The sequence below is a fragment of the Coptis chinensis genome, chromosome 3 (assembly GCF_015680905.1).
Source record: "Coptis chinensis isolate HL-2020 chromosome 3, ASM1568090v1, whole genome shotgun sequence".
Classification (NCBI taxonomy): domain Eukaryota; kingdom Viridiplantae; phylum Streptophyta; class Magnoliopsida; order Ranunculales; family Ranunculaceae; genus Coptis; species Coptis chinensis.
This window is the reverse complement of record NC_141458.1, coordinates 25,958,123-25,979,376: the sequence shown is the minus strand read 5'-3', so window position 1 is coordinate 25,979,376 and position 21,254 is coordinate 25,958,123. Positions and strand designations below refer to the sequence as shown.

Below are 21,254 nucleotides of genomic sequence, written 5' to 3'. Positions count from 1 at the left end.
TTGTGACAGCGTTGTTCTCCACTGCGTCTGGAGTGTCGTTGTTGGCGTTGGAGGTGGCTTGCTCGCGTATCGTTTGATTTTCTTATTGCAGGGTGATTAAGGCCTCCTGGAGCGTCTTCATCTGGTCTGCTAATATTTGAAGTAATGGGTCCATGGTGGTTTTTCTGACTAGTTTCATGGGCTTGAGAAAAGAGTGTGTTCTTTTCTTAAGGAAATGAACCAGCAGACGGTGCCAATGTAGAGGTTTGGTATTTTAGGGTGAACGACCTGGTGTTTTGTTTGATAGAGAATGGCTACGCTCTTCTTGGGACAAGAATTGCCTACGTATCAAGTTTCTCGGGATAAACTTGAATCAAGTCTTACGTAGTTAATCTCTCTCTACTTATAGATATTTGAACTAACCTTCCATATTTGCTCCAGGCCATTTGTCAAGTGTAGATTCACATTGTGTGCTATCTTGATGATGCGCCATTACTCCTAATGTTACAAAGTTAATGTCTTCTTGATTGGTGTGTTGACTGAGCTCCAGGATTGTACTGGATGATTTGCTTCCATATATCACTGTAGCTGAGATTTGGACGGCCTGAGTCTGGGTCGTTACGACGTACTGGCAATACAGTACGAGCTGATAGAAATACGATTTGGGTTGTGGACATGTGTGCTGTAGTGATATGAAATGTAGAAGAGAGGTTATTTACACTCTTCTTCAACCAAAAGTTTTTTTTTCGCGTGTAGTAAAAATGAGTGAAACCATCGAACACATTGTCCTTGTGAAAATCAAAGATAACACTAATCCATCCAAGATCAACTCTATGATCAACGCTTTGCACGCTCTCAGCTATCTAGATGGAGTGCTCCACTTAACAGCAGGACCCATTCACACAATAATCCGTTCTCCTTCCTTCAATTTCACTCACATGTTACACGGCAGGTACAAAAGCAAAAATGACTTACGCAACTATTCTCTGCACCCGGAGCATTTAAGTGTAGCGAATGATATAGTTAACCCAATTTGTGACGATATTATGGTTCTAAATTGGGTTGCTCATCTCCATGGTCCAATTGTACCTCCAGTTGGGGCTGTCATGCGTGTCAGTTTCTTCAAGTTGCAGGAGGATGTTTTGAAAATAGTTGGTGGTATCAAGGATCGTTTTGGATCAAATGTTCAAATTACATTTGGCGAAAATTTCTCACCAGCGAAAGCAAAGGGATTTTCTATCGGGTTGCTTGTGATATTTCCTGGATTCAGTGAACTGGAAGCATTTGATTTAAATGAGAAAGTTAGGGGTTTGTTGGAAGGCGTCATCATTGTTGATTATGTTATTCATCCACCACAATCCGCTTGTCTCTCTAAATATTTTTTTAATGTTGACTTATGGAGTTTAATTGTTAATTTTCATATCAAAAATTTTGGCACAGAGATTGCATACACTATTATGTAGTACCATATATATATATATATATGGGAATGGTTATATGAACTCCATTTAAAATGACTCTAAAAAAACTCCACCACTAAATATATTGAATTAGAAGCTAATTTTTTGTGTAGATGTTCTCCACACAATATAGATCATCCTCACAAAAAATCAATTCATTTGAAGATGTACAATCTCGTAAAAAATCGTTTATAATGTTATGAAGTTATCCAACGGCCCATATTATTTTAATTTTGGTACAATTTTTGACAATGTTAAACGTATTCGATTGAGCTGATTTTTTGTGGGAGTGTTCTCCATCATGTGATGTATATCCTCACAAAAAATTAGATCTCAATTCATCTTGTAAGTCCATTATTATGAGTGGAGTAACTTTGGAGTCATTTTAAATGGAATTCATATAACCATCCATATATATATATATATATATATATATATATATATATTGCATACACTATTATGTAGTACCAGTACTTTGTTCAGTACAATTTTTATTATAAAAAATATATATATATGTAGTACCGGTGTACCACGCTTACGATGCGTGAGCGTGGAATTTGTTTGTTACGGGGTTATTCTTTGTTGTGAAAAAGTAAGATGAATATCAGAATATTTGTTATGGTTTCTGTTGTCTTATTAGATTAATAAACATAGCTTCGTGAATGAAGATTAGATCTTTTGTTCTTAAGTGTATGGCTTACGGTTATATTTTGATGTGGTATTAGGTGGTACCTAAATCAGTACTATCAATCTTCAGATTTATTCTAGTTTTACTAATAATAATTGCGAGAAATTAGTTAAAGTTCGCCCCCATTTTCTTGTGTTAACGTCTGAGTGCATTGGCAAATTGCTACCACATTCCTCAAGAAACCTTTTCTTTAGTTCTTCTCAAGATATTTGTATCCCGATTTTATACAGTAAACCATCAAGGGTGAACTATAATTGGTAATATACCATGATAATTAGTATATCATTTTATCAACTCTGAACTGGTAAGATGTTTCAAAAACTAGATAGAATTCTCTTCGGCAAAATGTAACAGATAAAATAGCACGTGGATTTATATTACACTATATAAGAAGAATTACAAATAGTTTAGTTACAAAAATTAATAAAAGAATTTGTATGTCTTAGAGCTAACAAATCATAGATTTGTGGTAGCACATTCTTGGGGTAAACCTTGAGGGAACCGCTTGCTGTCAGCGCAGTAGTTGTAGATCATGTAATTTTTCTGAACCCATTTCATTCTCCCCTGGCTTGTTGAATCCAACTGCTGTGAGAACCATCCACTGTTCTTAGACGCTGAGGCAAAGTTTCTATAAGAAGCTGTGAAAGGAGCATGAGTCCAATCGGTCTTAACTAGACCACCCCTTGTTGCCCAATCATCAGCATTCCAAAGACTAGAGTAAATTCTCATTGGTTGGTTCTTTGGAAATGGAACACCAAGTGATTCTGAGTTCTTGAATTCTCTTATAGGAGTACCATCAACAGAGAAACTGCACAGAAAGAGATAATGAAAATGCGTTTAATCTTAACTGAAGTCCTTCGTGACAAGTATCAACAAAAAAAAAATGGCTTAGGCCTTACATTATGCGTTGGGGATTCCATAAAATGGAGTAAGTGTGGAAATCTGCAGTTGGGTCGAACCAAAGGTAGAATTGCTGCTCTCTGTTACCCTTTCCTTGGCTGAACACATTGGTGTGAAGAATGTAAGGATCACCACTTAGATTCCCCAAGAATTCAAAGTCAATTTCATCATGTGTTGGTCCTTGTGATGATAACTGCATACCCAATCAATATTCCAAGAAAAACAACTATTAGAATTTGCAATCTTTTCATATACTTAAACATAGTTGGATGCAAATTAGAATGGAGTAGAACTTACATAATAGGCGGTGACAGTACCAGCGGAGTTGCCAGGAACAAGTTTGAGTTGCATATCAATCTTGCCAAAGAGATATTCCTTCTTGGACTGAAATCCAGAGCCAGATGCTTTGTCTAGGGAGAGAGTGAGAAGTTGTCCATTGTTGAGTATCTTACCACGACCATCACCCCATGTTATGTCAAAGTCTTGGAAGAAGTTACCAGCTAAAGCAGCCACTAGAAGAGTGCTCATTATGAACATTCTTGACACCAATGATGAGGAAGTAGAACAAGCCATTTCAAAGTTTGTGAGATTGTAAGAAGTTTGAGTTAAGTTGATGAGATGAATGTGCACTGAGTAGCTATTTATAGTTGTTGTGAAGTGGAAAAAGGCAGGAGATGGGAAAGTGTGGAAGGTTAATTTGCATGAGTTATAATAGCTGGGAAAAGTTGGCTAAAACGCGGTTCTATCATCTATGATCAGTGAACATGGATTGGGGTGGGTGTTACTGAGGTAGGATAGTGAGGAAACTGGACAGCAGCTTCACTTGCTTTCTATGTCCTTATATGACCCTATCACTTGCCAAACCCAACATAGATGTGGGTGCCCATTGTTCCATTTGAAAGGCTATTATTATTCCGTGTGCATGAAGAAATTCACGCAACTAGTATCCTATGTTTGAGTTGTATGACAGACATATGAGTGCTGGCCCATTATTTGCCAGTATGGTGCTACTCTCATCACACATTTTGCGCAACCTGAATCAATGCAGAGTGCTACCTCAGGATGGAAGACCATTCACACTACCAATGAGATATATTTTGAATTTTTATGAAGAAGAAATTAAGCACATGATGCTTGCTTAGAAGATACTGGATTACTGGTCACAGTGAAAATCCATATATTGATAATTTTCAGAAACAACAAAGATTGGAGATTACATTTTATTAACTGGAAAATTTCATTTAATAATAATTACCTTGATGTGAAAAGAATGAAGAAGCTATTCATATGTTTTTGCTATGCTCAAGGGAAATAGCAGACTGATGTAAAATCTTGTAACATTATGAGAGTTGATGTAAGAATCATAGGCTTAACCAGATTGTTCAGAAAGTTGACCAATATTCACTAGGTGGTAAGTGAGTGGAGAATTTAGTAAGCTGATTGGGAATATGGAGATCTTGAATATTAGAGCTGAATGAAAAAGTTGTCAACCATAGAAATATATTCAGGAATCTGATGATGAACTAACCACCCATGTCCACCTTTGTTGAGAATTTGGGACTTCTAAATAAGTGCCCATTTCTATGCAAAGTGATGAAAAACCTTCTACAAAACTATATATCCCTTCTGAATCCTTCGCTTCCCATGACAATGTTGCCCAGTTGTTACTTTTTCTTTTGCACCTTTTGGTCCGCCTTTTCATCTGATGAAGAATTAAAATGACTGAAATTCTTCAGTGGTAGTTGTGAGGAGATTTTAAGCAGTGAGTATTAGGGAAGAGTTTGAGATGATGTGTGTTCCTGTCTTGCAAGTAAGTGGAATCATACTTACTAATTTTATGCTGCTGAAGAATCGGAAATTGTAGAAGAGGTATGAGCATTTTATTCCAAAGGAGTGTTTGGCCTTTGGCGCCACAGATGAGAAAGGAGTCTATGACAAAGTTCTCTAACAGAAACAAAGCACCCTATATGTTGCTCTGTCAGAAATTATTTGAGAACAAACTAAGTAGTTTGGAAAATAAAACACGAATATAGACCTGCAAACAGATAGCATAATAGTATATCATCGCAAACATACAAAACCCAGAATCCAGTCCAGGGAACCAGAGAACTCAGGAGATAAACAGTTTTCCATTCTGAAGCTAATTAAGTGAAAGCCTATCAAACTGATCATCTATATATGAACAATACAGTCTCAAAAACCCAACTTTAAAGTAGTGAATACACTAATGATATGAAACAAACTGATTCCATATAACAACCACGCCATACGCAGATGAAGTTTCACTTATATTCCAGTTATGTCTGCTGACTGACCAAGTGATGAAGTTAGACCAACTGCTGAACAAACTCCATAGTTTAGAAACCTAAACGTGCATGTTGACCTGCAACAAGATACCATAGTATCATCACAAGCAAACGAACGAAAAAACCACTTCCAGCCAAACAGACAGCTCAGGAGACAAACTGTTTTCAGTTTTGAAGTCAAATGATTAACCATAAACCAAACATCTACGAACAATATAGTCAAGAAAAATATATGTCTAATGTAGGGATCAACCCATACAAACTGATTATATATAACACAAGCCAACCCAAATGAAGTTAGCCCCATATGAAACCAAGAAAGTTCAAGCTAGTCCCAACCACCTCTTCCTCATACTGGCAAACACATCTTCATCACCAGCAGTCCCTTCCTGGTATTGTTGGTATTTCAGTTAGATCTGTATATGTTCTGAAAAGTACCCACATTTGAGAAAATAAAATTCATAGATCATTTAGATGGCGCCAACCCTATATTACGCAAAGTGAACCGATAAAGAGTGCGGCAACAAAGGCATATAAATAGTACAAGCACTCCATTCCAATATACAATTATACATTATGATTCTTTTGAGAAGTAGACAGAACATGCTGGACCATAACGGCTACCTTAAAAAGGAAGATTTAAAACCTGAAGTGTCACATGGATTACAGGACCATAGTTGCTAAGTAAATATTGTATTGAAACGGTAAAAGTATAAGTAGATAAGAAGCTGTTGTAGACTACATTATCAGGCTTTCAGAAAGACCTGGACAATCCTATTTACAGAGGATGGGATGTCTTCTCATAAAAAAACGATAGGTAAAACCATACAGTATAAGGCGTCTACCATTTCCGAGTGGATCCCTATGAAGTCTAACTTCATGTGAGAGACATAAGGTAGATTGCAATCTTGCACCTGCTTTAGCTGGCAGATGACGAGTTCTAATTGACCAATTCTTCATGTCTGAATGTAGCTCCAATTGCAGAAGGTCCCGGGTAGTCTAAAGCTGCAGATAACTAAGTGGTGCCTAGTGTATGAAGATCCAAAAGCATTTCCTTCCATTAGAAGCTGGCGTAGGCCTTCAAGATACGTTCCAAGCCTCTTTTATAACTATCTGTCTAGTGGTGTTGAAAATAGTTACTTTAGAGAGGTGAGCCGCACACCAGACTTGCATTGTAATGAATTCCGTTCATTCCCTGATACTACTATGTTAGTTAATTGATCTTGTTTATGTGTTTGCACAAGATGACCATCCTTGCTTTCCAAAAATATTTTAGTATTGGATTCTCCATGTCTTGGAAAATTTGTTTGTAGGCAGTAGCTAGCTTGAACTTGTCAGCCACCAATTTCCACAAGTTGATAGAGAGGTGGCACTCCCAAAGGATATGTCGTCGTAGACTATGTCAGCTTGGCAAACTATACAGAAGGGAGTAAAGTTATAATATTCATAACTTTCTCTTTAGTTCCTGAAATTGAACAGAAAAAAAAAATTAAAATTAGAATCTTATGTTCAGTATACTATCCCCATTCCCCTTCCCCACAAGAGAATCCACCATTGCCAATATCAAAGAATTCCAGATAAAAATTAGACCGTGGCAGTATACATTGGACTGCTAAGTCAATGATAAAGTCCAGTAAAACCTCTGGAAGCACTTCCAACCGAGCCTTTGAGTAGTGATACAATGACAAACAACGCTATTATGCAATTGTACAGTTTAGTGTTACAATACTATAGTTTTGTTATAGATATTAATTAAACAAATATAACACCACAGATAGACACAATGAAGAAATACCATTAAAACTTCTATAGGTTGTTAAACTTAATTAAAGAAGATTAAGCTACCCTAAGATGGAAAATTATGCTAGTCAGTCAAACAAAGATTTGAAAGAGAAAAATCAGAAACATCTATAAAGAAAAAAAACAATATAATGTTCTCACTTCTAAGCTATAAGCTACTAACAAGGTTCGAGCCATTGATCGTGTTAGGGGTTAATGCTACGACTGCTTACATTTCTCCCCTGAAAACGAGTTGGATTGTAAAAACAGGACCAATTGTAAACCAAACAAAAGTGATTCTTTTGTTGCATTTGACACATTAAAACGGACTCAAAGGAGATCTTCCTACAATTCATTATTCTAATTCGCTTCCTTAATAACCAAGGAGAAAGAATTAAGAAAATGGGGTGCAAAAAGTATCACCCAAGAAATGAACTACAACTATAGAATATCCTTGTCTTTATTCACTTGAAGACAATTTCAAAGTAGCCCCCTTCATGACATAACGAACTCTACCTCCATACAAAATAAAGAATGGCATATTGTGGTCAAATATAGATATAACGTCTAAAGAACTTTCAATTTTACTCGAGTCTCGTTAATATAAAATCTTTAACATACAAGTGGATAAAATATAAATACTAAACACATTGAAGTACTTACATACTCCCTTAAACTAATTTGATAATATCATATACTAAAATATGACGTTACTATGGAACTATAATACCTTTGTCTTAGTCTTATGGCGGGAACTCGTGAAGCATCTTTGCGAGTACATGATTGACCACTAACATAGTCATAGTTTTTGCAGTAACCAAACCCTCACAAATTGTATTGCGATTGGGAATATCATTTTCCTTTAGAAATCTTTGAATTTTGATCGCAAAATTTTGCATTAACCAAACCCTCGCAATCAATATTTTTAGAAATTGTATTGCCATTGGGAATATTATTTTCCTTGAGAAATCTTTGAATCATGACATTGAATGTGAGATTATTTAGACACAATTAGACTTTTGCATCCACAACTCATCTAGATTAGTCAAGGTAGCAATCCAAAACCGGATCCAAACGAGATCCAACCTTTCTACAAAGAAAACACGGGGGAATACTTTTAAATGATTGAAATGGGAAATGGAATGTGATATTAGTTGACTGGATAAAGTCACGGCCTCATGTAACTCTAGGATACCAGATGCGACTATATTAATCGGGTCTGATGGGCTTTGTTGATCTGTAGTAGTTTTGGAATGAAATACTGAATGACAAACAGAAAGTGGAGGAGTTACCTTAGACACAGCAGCTATTTTTATTATCGTCATCGCCACTGTTGGCGGAACGAGAATGACTGCAGACTTGTTCTGGAATTAATCGTTTTTTCTTTTTCTTTTTATAGGCACGTCTAAATCTTCGAGTAGGGCAGAATGACTGATTGATTGGTGCCGGTTCGGGGCTGGGCCTTTTGTTGGACTAGGCTCGTTCAGCACCAACAATTTCCATATACGACAACGTCACCTTGTGACTAGTTAAGGATTGATCCTATGAGACGAGTTTGAATCCTTAAATATTTAAAAAATATGAGGAGTAGACTGTGGTGGCCCAAACAATTTTCTTCTTCTTCTTCGTCGTCTGATTTCGTCATTTTGTTTGGTTGGTTTCTTCCTTCATCAACTTGCTCACTTGACATCGTCATTGTTCCAATTGTTGCTTCCCCAAACAAGCTTTCTAATCAACCAGATCTTCAGGTTTTCACTTCACTTTAACAACTGGGGTCGGCAAGAATACATCTTTTAACTTGTTCTCTCTTCTTATCAGGGATATTTGCGTTGTACAAATGGAAAAATGGCTCAATTACTTCAAGACAAAGCAACATTTTCTATCTTGGGATATTGTACATCGGAAAGTAGTGGATTGTGTGAAGAATGGAGCTGTGGATGCCACAAACTTGATGGATTCTTAGAGGAACATAGGCGATTGGCTGTTAAGAGCGGTAACTGGATTCAATTGTCATGTCAAATTCTTAGCTGTACTTGTAAAGGAATTCGTTGGACACCCAGGTTGCATCACATACACTGGGGTGGGCAGCTAGTGCCTAGTAGTGATGTCTATGTATGTAAAATCAGGATGACCTATACTGCTTTATTCTGGCTTCACTCATATTCATATTTGTTGTTTTTTTTCCTAAAATCTTCTTTGTGTATGTATCAATATCAGGTAATAATCTATGAGCCACCCACTTTTGGTTCACGCCATTTCTCACTGAAATCTTTGGGTTCTACTGAACAAGTGAGACAACATTTCAAGAGCCCTATGTGGATCGATGCTCTTTACAAAAAGCAACCACCGCCTGACTTGGTAACATTTTGTTATTTCAGTTTACAGTTTATGATTCTTTTCATTTTCTGGGAAATTTGACTGTTTTCATCTATGTATAATAATGTATACACATAAAAATTTACTGCAGGATACTGTCATCTTCGCAGTCAACAGTGCAACTTCTGCTAAGATAGAGTTTGAGGCTTGTCTGAGCCCAAAAAACTACTCTCATCAGTTCTCATCCATTTTTGTGTAATCTCTCTCTCTCTCTCGGAATTCCTCTGTATTAAAGTTGCTATTTATCACTCTTCCCTTGCCTATTTATCTGCATGCTGATGGTCTTTTCCATGACTACTCAGGTTGGTTTCTATCACATGTCATTTCACAGCCTTGTTTTTGGCTTCATTCTTTACTATCATATACAGCATCCTTCAGTTCTTCCATAGACTTCTTTGCTATGGATCACAAGCTTCTCTTTGTGCTGTTATAGAGAAAGTATTCAGCCATACGTGGGAGAACATTTATATCCGCAGTTGCCAGCTTCTTTATGGGCCCATACGTCTACAGGATAGTGGATTCAGGTAAGCTCAACAAACTATTACTCCAGAGTTCTTTGATCAAGTTATTAGCTATATGATGATATCATATATCCATATGGCCTGCTTGTGGCATGGCAAATGAGTACATGACATTTCATGACCAATCACAATAAAAAGTTGCACTTGTGGACTGGACTGTGCATGGAAAATGTCCGACTTTGATCCTCGATGTAGTCATTTGACTATATAATTCTCTCACATGTGCGAAGTTGGGGAATTGAATGCTTACAACGTAGAAAGCAGGTTGAGTTGTGAATCCTCTTCTTGTGCTGCATAAGTAGGGTAGGCTTATAGTGACAGTATTTACTGTCAGACGTATTGGTATAGCCTCTGCTTGTGGCATACCAATGTCTTCATGAAGACATTTCTTGACTCTTCACAGTTGTAAGTTGTAAGTTGTAACCATGGATTGTGTATGCGGAATGCCTTAGTGTAATCCCTGGTGAGTCCCACTATGACATGACTTGTGAGTTGTGACTTCTCTTCATGTGCTCAACTAGCAGGCTTTTTAAAAATTCAAGTACTTTAACTTATGGTAATCTTCTTGCTTAGCTTTATTTCTTATTACCTTCTAGGTCTCAGTCAAATGTTGAATATGCACATAGAGCTTCGTTACTTAGGCATTCCATGTGGTCAAGTGTAGCAGTTGATATCCTTCTGGGAAATGCCGTTGGTTTCACATTATTACTCCACGCAGATACTGCATGCTCATGGGTTTTGGCCCTCCTACATGACATTACAAACAGTTGGTTGCGGTCAGGTTGTGTGTGGCTGATGGGTGTCCCAGCAGGTTTCAAGCTAAACACGGAGCTAGCAGGAATTCTGGGGGTCATCTCACTTAATGCAATTCAGATTTGGTCGACTCTGTGGATCTACGTTGCTTTTCTATTTAGATATTTCATTACGGGACTTGCCTTATCTGGTATTATATTCGGGCTAACAGTACCTGCTGCTCTAATCGTGGATATGATTATGCTCGCAACTTCTCATGTATCAACGCTTCATCGTTTGATCTCTCTTATATATTCACATCAGATGAAGTCATTGGCAGCTCTATGGCGCCTTTTCAGGTAAGCATCCATTTTTTTTAAGTGGTTTAAACACTTAAGATTTTTTCGGCCAGTTATGCTCATTGGTAGGTTCTCGTTTGTTACCATATAATCTACTTTGGTTAGTGAAACGAGTGATGCCGATTTTCTCATAAATACTGAAGAAGTTACAAGGCATTTCCATTATTATACCTTGCTGACATCACATGGTTTCTTTAAGCATCCTGCCAAGATACATTGACAATTTGACATTCATTAAATATGGCAGTGCATTTCCATTCTTGATTCTTAACAGATGTTTTCAAAAAATTTGAAAACAATAGTTACGATTTGTCCTCAAAAGAAAAATTGATTGGATAGTGTTACTCGAACAAGATCCAGTGAAGGAATCTAGTCATCTTAAAGCCTCCCCTGATGTATATACATCCTCCTATGCTTATTGGCTTTCAAGACTTCATGGAGAATAGGTGAAAATGTCTTGCTCTGATCTCAATACCTTCAGAAAGCTTCCCTTGGTCATCTCTTTATGCCTTTAAAAGACTCTTTTAAGGGAAAATTGTCTCAGTTCGGCACATCGTCCAGTTTTTTGAGGTCTAGATCTCTTCTTTTGCAAAGTATTTTCGGCCAATGAGTTTCCTGTGAGGAAACACCATCTAACTTCAGGTTATTCATGTAAGGGGAGGGATATTATGGCACACTAATACAACACTTGAAAATGACACACGGTATTAGGTCCCACATGGAGAAGAATGAACTAAATTTTTGTGGGTGACCTCCACGCCATGGAGATCATCCTCACCAAAAATCGTCTCATTTGCCAAAAGGTGTGTTCAAGTTTACAATTTATCTAACCTTCACATTTAGACACTTTTGCAACATTATTTTGACAAGGTTAAACGTTTTCAAATGGGCTGATTTTGTGAGAGGATGACCTTCAGAATGAGAACATCCTCACCAAAATCCGACCTCTAACTCTTCTCTACATGTGCCCAACAACAGTGTCATTGAATGTCTCACTTTTGCCGTAACACAATATCTCATATAATTTCCCCTTTATGTAAAGTAGCTGGTATATGTTGATGCACACATCTTCTGAATAGTGCATAGGAACCAAAGGTCGTAGCACTTGCTTTCTCGCATTAATTGTCACATAATGAGTATTTAAGACATGAGTCTGTTCCTTCACATATTCTATCTTGGTGCTTTATTAGTATGAGATAAGTTTCAAGTAAATCCTCCTTTTAGGATGATTCTTTATTGGCTTGTCTGAGTAAACATAGCTTTCAACTAATGACAGGGGTCGGAAGTGGAATCCTCTTCGCCAGAGATTTGATAGTTATGACTACACTGTGAAGCAACATGTCGTTGGGTCTCTTTTGTTTACACCACTGCTACTTCTGCTGCCAACAACATCTGTTTTCTACATTTTCTTCACCATTCTGAAGACAGCCATCAGTTTCATCTGTATTCTGATTGAAGTCACCATATCAATCCTTCATGCAACTCCTTACCATGAACTTTTTCTCTGGGTGGTCAGACCTGGAAGATTCCCATCTGGAATATGGTTTGATATTAAGTCCTGTCGGAGTAGCAAGGCGGTGCTTGGTTCTGCAGTGGTTGGATGTTGTAATGAAAATATATTACCTAGGATTTTGCAGCACAGGAAGATGGAAGAGGAAAACAATGAAGGGGCCCATGTTTTGCTTATGTCTTTCCAGACTAATACTGCAAGTATAGGTAAGACCCATGTGTTGTTGTACTGGTACTGGGGTTCTCCCCCCCCCCCCCCTCTATTCTTCATAATTACTGCTTTGTTCTTCTCTAGACTGCAACTTGATTTTGGATGCTTCCTATAATGAAACTTTATAATTGAAACTCAAACTCTTTCTAGCTCAGAGATATGGCTACCAACATGATTGGCTAGCTTCTGCAAAAATTGAAATAATCATCGCTAGCGAGTATATGCTTTATAAATTATAATAGATGAATGAAGACTTTTCTGACCTTCTTTCTTTGAGAAAGTCCTGGTTATTTCAAATGACATCCCTGTGCACAACCCCAACCAACTGACATGTATGGCCTGTTCATCTATCAGGCGTTTTTAGATATTTTCAATCATGAGTATGTTGTTGAAGCTTTATTGTAGAGTACAGTAACTTTTTCAAGCTATTATATTACAAATATTGAATATGACTCCAACTTAGCAGTAGTGGAACCTGCTAGAAAAGTTGATGCCTTGGAGATGCTCCCTTGGTATGGTGAGTTACACCTCCACAAAGATTCAGCAACATCAACTACTAGCATATATTCAGCAAGACAAACCATGTTGCAGACCACCTTTTTATTTTCTTTTAATTTGTTAATTGAATATTTCAGAGTTCATGTGGAACTTAATCAGCTATGATGCGACAGGACATTTAATCTATTACTTATTAAAAAGTGAATAACGAGTCTTGGTTCTAAATGGTTTAAGTAAACTATTTATTGTTTTGCCACCTGATTTCATGATTACTATTGTCGTATGCTTCACTCATATGAAGATGTGTTTCAGGACAAATCATCTTACCACATTACAAAGCAGTGTTTTCTGGCGTTTCTGTGTTGTCTGGTACTTCATTAGCTTATGGGATTCTCATGGGCAGTCGGTGAGCTTCCTGTTACTTGGTTTCCATAATTGACACAAATTTTATAGTCAATGTTATTTATTGGTTATTTCAGTTGGTCAATTCCTATTTCAGAGTTGAAGCTGGGTTGCGAACTGGTCTTCCTTCAACAGTGCCATGGATGTTTATCACCTATAAAGATTATTGGTGCTTATGCTTTGATTCAGTGCTTTCATGCTTAGGAAGATCAAAGCACTGATTGTTCTTTTCCAAATTATGCTCTTATTCAACACTTTTATTCTTCTCTAGCTGCTCCCTGGCTCTTGTTTTCAAATCTGCAGTAAAAAAGGAAGAATTTCCAACCATGTAAGGTACATTTTAACATTTCAGTTGGAGGATTTAGGGTCCATGTACTAACTGTTCAGATTTGTAGGCTTCTAGCCATGAGGAGAATATTGCTATTCCAGCTCACGTACACAATTCTACTACAATTTTGAATTTTCAAAAGAATGCACATTAGTGATTGGTGTATTGGTCATGGTTTTATGTATTCTATCATCCCACCCTTTCTGCAGTTTTTGCTTGTTAGTTTGTTTGTATGAAAGCATTAGTCCATCATGTTATTACCTCTGATTAAGGGCATCTCCAATGGGGGGTGTAAAATTACACCTCCACATAGGCTCCACCTAAGTGCCATTAGGATTTTACAACTCCAATATTAAATTATTGAATAGCCCATAAATATTCACTCTCTATTGTTCCCAATAGAAAAGTGTAAAAAAGTTAAATTTTAAATTTGGAGGACACTTGAAGTGACATCCCTCTTTAAATTAAAGAGGGACGTCACTTCAAGTGTCATCCGAGTTTAAAATTTTCAAATTATGACTTTAGAAATAGATAGGGACGACACTCCAAGTGACGTCCGAACATTTCTTTTGTTCAGACGTGTGTTCAAGTGTCACCCGAGCTATTTATCAACTGATAGCGAGATGGAAAATTCCCCACCCTTTCTATCAACTAATAGTCTATTACCTACGGTTTAGCACCCCCATTGGATAGAGTTTTTTGACACTTGGGGGTGTAAACTTTCCACTCTATACGGTTTACACCCCCATTGGAGATGCTCTAATGGCAAAGACTTCAGTTGGCAGGTAATCCGGCACCTTTGGTCAGCCATTTTCATGGTTGTTTAATCACGTTCTCATCACTTTGTCTTTCTTGGCAGGGAAACTTAGATTTAAATCATTGAAAATTCATTTTCTAATTTGGTTAAGCATTTAGTGGAGATTCCTATCATCTTCATAATCTACTTAGTAAATGAAGTCTTGCAAAGGCATTAGCCAGTTAGAGCGAGTCCAACGGAGAGCTGCCAAAATGAGCTGCTAAAGGGCGCCACGTCAGCTAAATAGCAGGAGAGTCAAATTTGACAGGCGCTAAACAGAAAAACCGTTCCAATGGAGGGATGAAGATGAGGTGCTAAAGGTATACGGACAGCATAGTTTCTGCCGTCCATCCATTAGTTGCAAATTTAAGTTGAATTTTTTTTGGACAGACAGCACAGTTTTTGCCGTCCGTCGAAATTTAACACACGGACGGTAGAAACTGTGCCGTCCGTCTCCCGAAACTTATTATGGCAACTGTTAGCGAAGGTTTTAACTTTGGCTAGATTTTTGACTCCTTCCAAATTTAGGAGTCTTTTAGCAGCCCCATTGGAAACACATTTTGGTGGTTGGGGTGCTATATTTGTCTTTAGCAGCCCATATAGCGCCCCCATTGGACTTGCTCTCAAGGGTATAGCTCTTCTGGACAATCATATTGGGTAAAACATATAAATAACAACAAAGCTGTTGTTGTGGGCTTTGTAGTGAGGCATTGTGGCACTGTTGCACTTTACAAATTTAAATATCATTATTGAAACTGATTCACAGGTGCTTTCCTCCTTTGGCCATTCTCCCCTGGTTTAGTGCCATAGCATCTTTATCGTTTATTGCAGCGGTGCAGACAAATTCTGCAAGATCATTTTATGCAAGTGGAAGTAACGCAAATTCCTTGTGAACGCAACCAAGTGGCTGACTGGATGGCAAACCATGCGCGTCAACAATACGACATTTTGTACCACTCCCGTGTAGGGTTATCTTATATTTTGTATGCAGAAGATGTAATAGGATGTTACTATCTAAGAGCCACTAGATCTCTCTCTCTCTCTGTATGTAAATCAAGTATGTTTAAATAAATAAAGTGCTGATTTTCTTTTCTAAAAAAAATAAAAATGCAGGATGCATGTGGGGGGTGACTTCGTGGTCTTGACCCGCATGGCTTCCGAAGATAGATTGGGTTGGTCGATCCTGTTACCTAAAATGTAACAATTTTGTGGCTTTTACAACGTCTCAACGCCAAGTGAAGATATTCATATTGGCATTATGCTTGCAAACATGTTTTTTGGTCTGTGCCCTTCAAGCTAATTGGAACGTTAAACTCTTTTGGCAAGGTCAGGAGTGCCTCTAGCGCTTTGGTAACGTCAGTTCTGTTTCCAAATGAATGTCCAAAACTGGGATTTTTTCCTTTTTCATTTGAGATAGTGCAAACGAAAACTGTTGTTTCAGTATTTAAAATTATGGCTGGAAGGCCTGGAACCACGAACCACCTTCGTCCAAAGAGAGCGCACATGTATATAAATTTGGATAACTCCTTCTTTGACCATAATCTTAGTCCTTCTGAGTGATGCAGTTGGATTCAGAGCACAGCTATAGTGCTTACTAGCTCCTCAGATCACATTAACTTTGTTTAACGTTTATCACGAGGTGCTGCAGTTAACAGTGCTTCCCTTTCTTCTATATATCTCTTTTCGGGGCCCCATGCATAGATTGTTTGTGTACGTGGACATTATTATGCTCAGCCCACTAAAAGCCTAACAATTTACATGTTAAAACTTGCACATTAATCTTCTACTTCTGACGAAGCACGATGCTTCATACCAAGCACGACCTGATATAAAAACCTATACCAGCATATCCAGGATTCATGGCATTAACTGATTCTCCCTTGAAATTTCAACAAGCATATCATTCACACAATAAGCAAACAAAAGGAGTTCCTCTATTTGATATTCCAAATGGTTAGAAACAGGTTTTAATCACATATCTAAACATACTTCTGAAACCCGGCTCTCATATGCAGAGGCACTACAAGAAAAACAATAATAACATCCTAGTTTATATGACCCATGCAGATGTGTTGCGAGCAAAACTAAAGGCTAGTAAAAGAAAATTTTAGAATCTATGTTTGAGGTCAACTATATTCTGTTGAGATCAGGTTTCAACCAATGGCTTAGGGCCAGACTGCTTCTCCAAAGTTGTAGGAGTCCCATTCGAATGACGCACAGAGTTGAAAAGTATGTCCTTGATAACCTGCGCAAGATACAATTAGCAAGGGAAAATAAGTATAGACATGAATTAACAAAAACAGAGGAAAACAACAACAGCACAGGAATCAGTATAACTCGTTACCTGAGACATGAGACCATGCACCTGCTCAACTGTGATCTTTGAGCTATCGCGAGTTATCTTTGCAAGCTGATTATCTTCCTGCATTAGAGGAAATGGAAACAAATCTGTGAAGCAAAAAGAGCATTGTGGTATGGTGATTGAGATTTGACCAGTTTTGATTATAAACAATTGAAACTCGACCGCCATACGTTGAGGCCTACTTCTGTAAATACAGCTTTCTGTCTATTTGGTTAAAATTGATATCCGTATATATGTTGCTAAACCTGGGACTTGAGCCAAATTTTCTCGAGAGAAAAGCTCTAAGAAAACTTGCTCTGTGCAGCCACATGTACAATGAGTCAAAGGACATTTCAACCAACTTGAACAGCCACCACATTCTAAAACGGGTTCTATATATCGAAAAGATAAATCATGGTGAATGTTATAAATTTGCAATTTTTTTGAAATATTATGTCATAAATGTCATATACTTAAGAATGATATTGTAATTGTCAAAGTGACACTGTCCTAGTTGAAGAACAACGAATGCTATCCAGAGAGGACATGGAGTTCCAACCCCCTTGCACTTGTGATTTTCTTATAGTTTGGCCAGCTGCTGCGAAGTTGGAGACCTAGCTCGAGATTGGACCTACACATACTTATCAGATTGAGCTAGGACCTAAACATGACCACCCCAAAGCAGCATCCCATTTTTAACTTCTGTCAATGAAATTAAAATGACCATTAACTTCTGTCCCATTTTTGTCAGTAGTTTTTCACCATCAATGAAATTTAACTTCATCGACAGATAGGAACCAAAAATGGTGAAAACTCAAGATCCCACACATTTACATAACTACTAAATATGTGCATACTTTATTTGGGATGTTGGAAAAAATTATTTGGGAAGTTCGAGAGAGTCAGTGGCTGTGGGATTTGTACGCTTAAGAGAAATTTCGTACAAGAGTGACCAATGTGGCAATGAAACTAACAACAGGCTAAGGCATATATGATTATTTGGGAGAGAGTCGGTGGCTGTGGGATTTGTACGTTTAAGAGAAAATTTTCAAACAAGAGTGACCAATGCGGCAATGCAACTAACAACAGGCTAATTAAGGAATAAGAATACAATTGATTCTTTCAGTGTTAAACTAAACATCTAGGTATTACCAAGGTTCAAAGAACTCAACAACAAATGTGGGGACCATGGCTGGAAAGGAACATTAGACACTTTGAGGACAGATCTTTATTGGTAGATGAGGTGATTATTTTGATCAAAGCTTGTTATTCAGTTGGGATATATGGAGAGAGAAATCCTCTGGGAGCTTTATCTTCAGATGGGACTCCATGTTGTGAAATCTATAGGGAAGTGCGAAGCTGTACTCTCATAGTCTGAGTACTATTCTGTTTATTTTTCTGTCTTCTGTTGTTTTTTTAAGGATACCTCTTCCAACAACTCCCCTTTCTTCAATTATATAATATATATCTCTACTTCACCAATAAAAAGATAAAGTACAAGCACCTATAGTTCCGTAGTAAATGTACAAGCACCTATAGTTGACTAACTGCTTAAATACATTTGAACATTAAAGATAAAGTAGATTAGCTTTAATATCGCCCTCTAAATGAATCCCAAGTGTCCACACCTTAAGCTGTGCAAAACCCAACAATCCAAATAAGGCAGGAAGAACTCACCTCTTTCTTCGTATTTGGTTGGAGAAAAGATCCACACTGATTATGAATGTAATTTTCCGCTTGCTCCAACTTTTCGGCTACACAATGCAAAGGTGAGAGTTAAGATGTAGAGCAGAGCGACAATGGTTCTACTGTGATGTTAATATATAATATATATATATATCTCGTAACAAGCTAAACAACAGAAACAACAAACAAACAACTATATAAAATATCAGAGCCACTATAAAAACAAAATGGGAGAAACACTTAGGGTGTGTTTGTTAAATTTTAACTCATGGAAAGGAAAGGAAATAAAATGGGTGGTACACTATGGAATGGAATGGAAAGGAAATAATTTTAAATGTAATCTCTTGTTCTCTACTAGAATGGGAGACTCACCGAGATCTGAAATTTGCCCAGCAACATAGTCTCTACTACCCAACAATGGCGACGAAGAAAGTGTATTGGCCCAATATGTGTTCCATAGCAGATCCAATAGGTAGCAATCAAGAGAAGACTTAAAGTACGTGATATCCAGTGAATAATACTGAAACAAATACAAACATAGATCAGTATAAACTGTCATTTAATGCTAAAATCATCCATTCGCTTTGTTTAAAGTGCACACTATTAATCTCAACTACAACCACTTTCTAAAATAGCTGCGAATTCAAAAAAAGACAGAAAAAGGGTTACCTGTTTGCAGTGAACACCAAAATCTTCAATCTTATTAAGAGGGATAGTCTGATACTCAGAAACAGTGTCATAAGCAGGCTTATACCCTTCGGGATAAGTCCGAAACGCTCCAATCTCAACTTTCCCAGCAGAAACCGTCCTCGTAGGATCAACAACAACAGCCAAAAACGGTTCCTGAAACTGTTGATTCAGCATTTGCGTCGAACAATCAATACCCGATAACCAACATCCATATCCAGGATGTGAATGATACCATCCAACCACATTCTCCAATCGCCCCGCCTACACATCCCCACCAAAACAAATCAATTTTTAACCACAAAATCAATCTTTCTCTAGTAAAATCACACAATTCAAACAATGGGGCTCCCCTAAAATCACCAAAACTAAATTCTATAAAATCATATCAAACTTTTCCTACTCAAATTACACAATTTTTACAACACGGCTCGCGTAAAAATACGTACAAAAAATTAAATAAAAAAAAAATCAAAGTAAAAAACATAGACAAACCTGTTTATTAATCTGGGAGTACTCAACCATATATTCATAAGCATCAGCTTGAGCATTAACTCTAGTTTCAGTCCCTTCAACAGGTAGAGCAAAAGCATCCATAACAATAATAGTATCACCTTCAGTTTTCCCTTGCATTAAACCCATAACTTCAATAGTACCACCTGATCTAGAATGAACAACCATCTTTAACAAAGCAAGTGCTGATATTTTCACACGTTTGAAATAATGTGGGTCTTTTGTCCATGGTTTATCTCTTTGTATCTTTGCCTGTGAAGATTCATCGTAAGAGTATATTTCATCTGAAAAAGATGATGGGGTCTCTGTAATGTTGTTTTCTAGTTCCCATGTTTTTTGTGCTAGTGATGATAGGAGTTTCTCCATTGGTTTAGGGGTTTTTGAGGTTTAAGCTCTTTTTTTGGTTTTGTGAAGTTTTTCGAGTTTTTTTTTTTTTCAGTGTTCTAAAAAACGGGATCTCCAATGCCGGGGGGTTGTAATTTACCTTCGCAGTGTCAAAAAAACTCTATCCAATGGGATCCTAAACCGTAGGTAATAGGTACCGTAATAGCCTATCACAGGAGTGGGGAATTTCTCATCCCGTTATAGGGGTGGGCAATGGGCCGGGTCGGGCTAGCCCGGCCCTAAACATTTAAAGTCCTTCAAATATTAGGGCCGGGTCGGCCCGACCCTAAAGTCAGCATAGAGCCAGGTCGGGCCGGGTCACAAGTCTAAACCTCAAGCCCTTACCCTACCCTAAGCCCTCTTTAAAGGCTTTAGGGCCGAGCTTTAGGGCCGGGCCTATATATTTTCTTTTTTTACTACATCGGGTTTAAAAACTCATTTATATTACAAAATGTCTAATAATCTACAAACTCAAAGTCCAACCAATCTAAGTAATAATCTTTGTATAAGTCCAAAATTTTAAAATGCACATCCACAATCTAATGAATCAAGACATCGAGAGTTGAATTTGTTCTTCCTCAGACTCAAACCTCACTAAAATTACATTTTAAATTGAAATACATAGACAAATAATTATATTATCATTTTAAAGGAAGAAGTAATAGATATAAAGAAGAAACATAATAGTTTTGGTTAAAGGGTCATGGAAGTTGTTAAACTATTTGTAATATCATAAATTATTTCTATAATAGATTCAAACAAATATAATATTACCTTTTCTTCTAATTTAAAAGTGATT

The 21,254-nt window shown here is 37.3% G+C and overlaps 3 protein-coding genes, 1 long non-coding RNA gene and 1 pseudogene across 7 annotated transcripts; 2 read left to right on the top strand and 3 right to left on the bottom strand.

The window, feature by feature from the left end:
• The first annotated feature begins 740 nt into the window (after positions 1 to 740).
• On the top strand, positions 741 to 1,442 carry LOC147508870 (stress-response A/B barrel domain-containing protein UP3 pseudogene; annotated as a pseudogene).
• A 1,033-nt stretch (positions 1,443 to 2,475) lies between these two features.
• On the bottom strand, positions 2,476 to 3,839 carry LOC147508869 (xyloglucan endotransglucosylase protein 1-like). Its single transcript, XM_086601231.1, has 3 exons — positions 3,325 to 3,839; positions 3,027 to 3,220; positions 2,476 to 2,935 (listed from the first exon to the last, which is right to left on the bottom strand). Exons 1-3 carry the CDS (start codon positions 3,598 to 3,600, stop codon positions 2,584 to 2,586), a joined length of 822 nt encoding a protein of 273 aa, XP_086457357.1. The 5' UTR covers positions 3,601 to 3,839; the 3' UTR covers positions 2,476 to 2,583.
• A 2,028-nt stretch (positions 3,840 to 5,867) lies between these two features.
• LOC147508868 (uncharacterized) lies at positions 5,868 to 8,639 on the bottom strand. Its single transcript, XR_015218271.1, has 2 exons — positions 8,405 to 8,639; positions 5,868 to 6,798 (listed from the first exon to the last, which is right to left on the bottom strand). It is a non-coding gene; the product is annotated as an uncharacterized LOC147508868 (long non-coding RNA).
• On the top strand, positions 8,586 to 15,952 carry LOC147508867 (N-acetylglucosaminyl transferase component family protein / Gpi1 family protein). Of its 4 annotated transcripts, none has more exons than XR_015218270.1 (10): positions 8,588 to 8,860; positions 8,931 to 9,224; positions 9,330 to 9,470; positions 9,580 to 9,683; positions 9,791 to 10,012; positions 10,606 to 11,100; positions 12,377 to 12,816; positions 13,631 to 13,724; positions 13,818 to 14,053; positions 15,676 to 15,952. XR_015218270.1 is itself a non-coding variant. In XM_086601229.1 (9 exons), the coding sequence occupies exons 1-9, from the start codon at positions 8,693 to 8,695 to the stop codon at positions 13,922 to 13,924; spliced, it is 2,085 nt and encodes a 694-aa protein (XP_086457355.1). In that variant the 5' UTR covers positions 8,586 to 8,692; the 3' UTR covers positions 13,925 to 14,207. The 4 variants fall into 4 exon arrangements, 2 of the variants coding, with proteins under 2 accessions (XP_086457355.1, XP_086457356.1); XR_015218269.1 differs by having other exon boundaries at positions 15,611 to 15,952; XM_086601229.1 differs by lacking the exon at positions 15,676 to 15,952 and having other exon boundaries at positions 8,586 to 8,860; positions 13,798 to 14,207.
• An 806-nt stretch (positions 15,953 to 16,758) lies between these two features.
• LOC147508866 (COP9 signalosome complex subunit 5a-like) lies at positions 16,759 to 20,629 on the bottom strand. The gene is made up of 6 exons (XM_086601228.1): positions 20,054 to 20,629; positions 19,541 to 19,822; positions 19,244 to 19,391; positions 18,863 to 18,939; positions 17,189 to 17,266; positions 16,759 to 17,089 (listed from the first exon to the last, which is right to left on the bottom strand). The coding sequence occupies exons 1-6, from the start codon at positions 20,435 to 20,437 to the stop codon at positions 16,991 to 16,993; spliced, it is 1,068 nt and encodes a 355-aa protein (XP_086457354.1). The 5' UTR covers positions 20,438 to 20,629; the 3' UTR covers positions 16,759 to 16,990.
• Between the last annotated feature and the right edge of the window lie 625 nt (positions 20,630 to 21,254).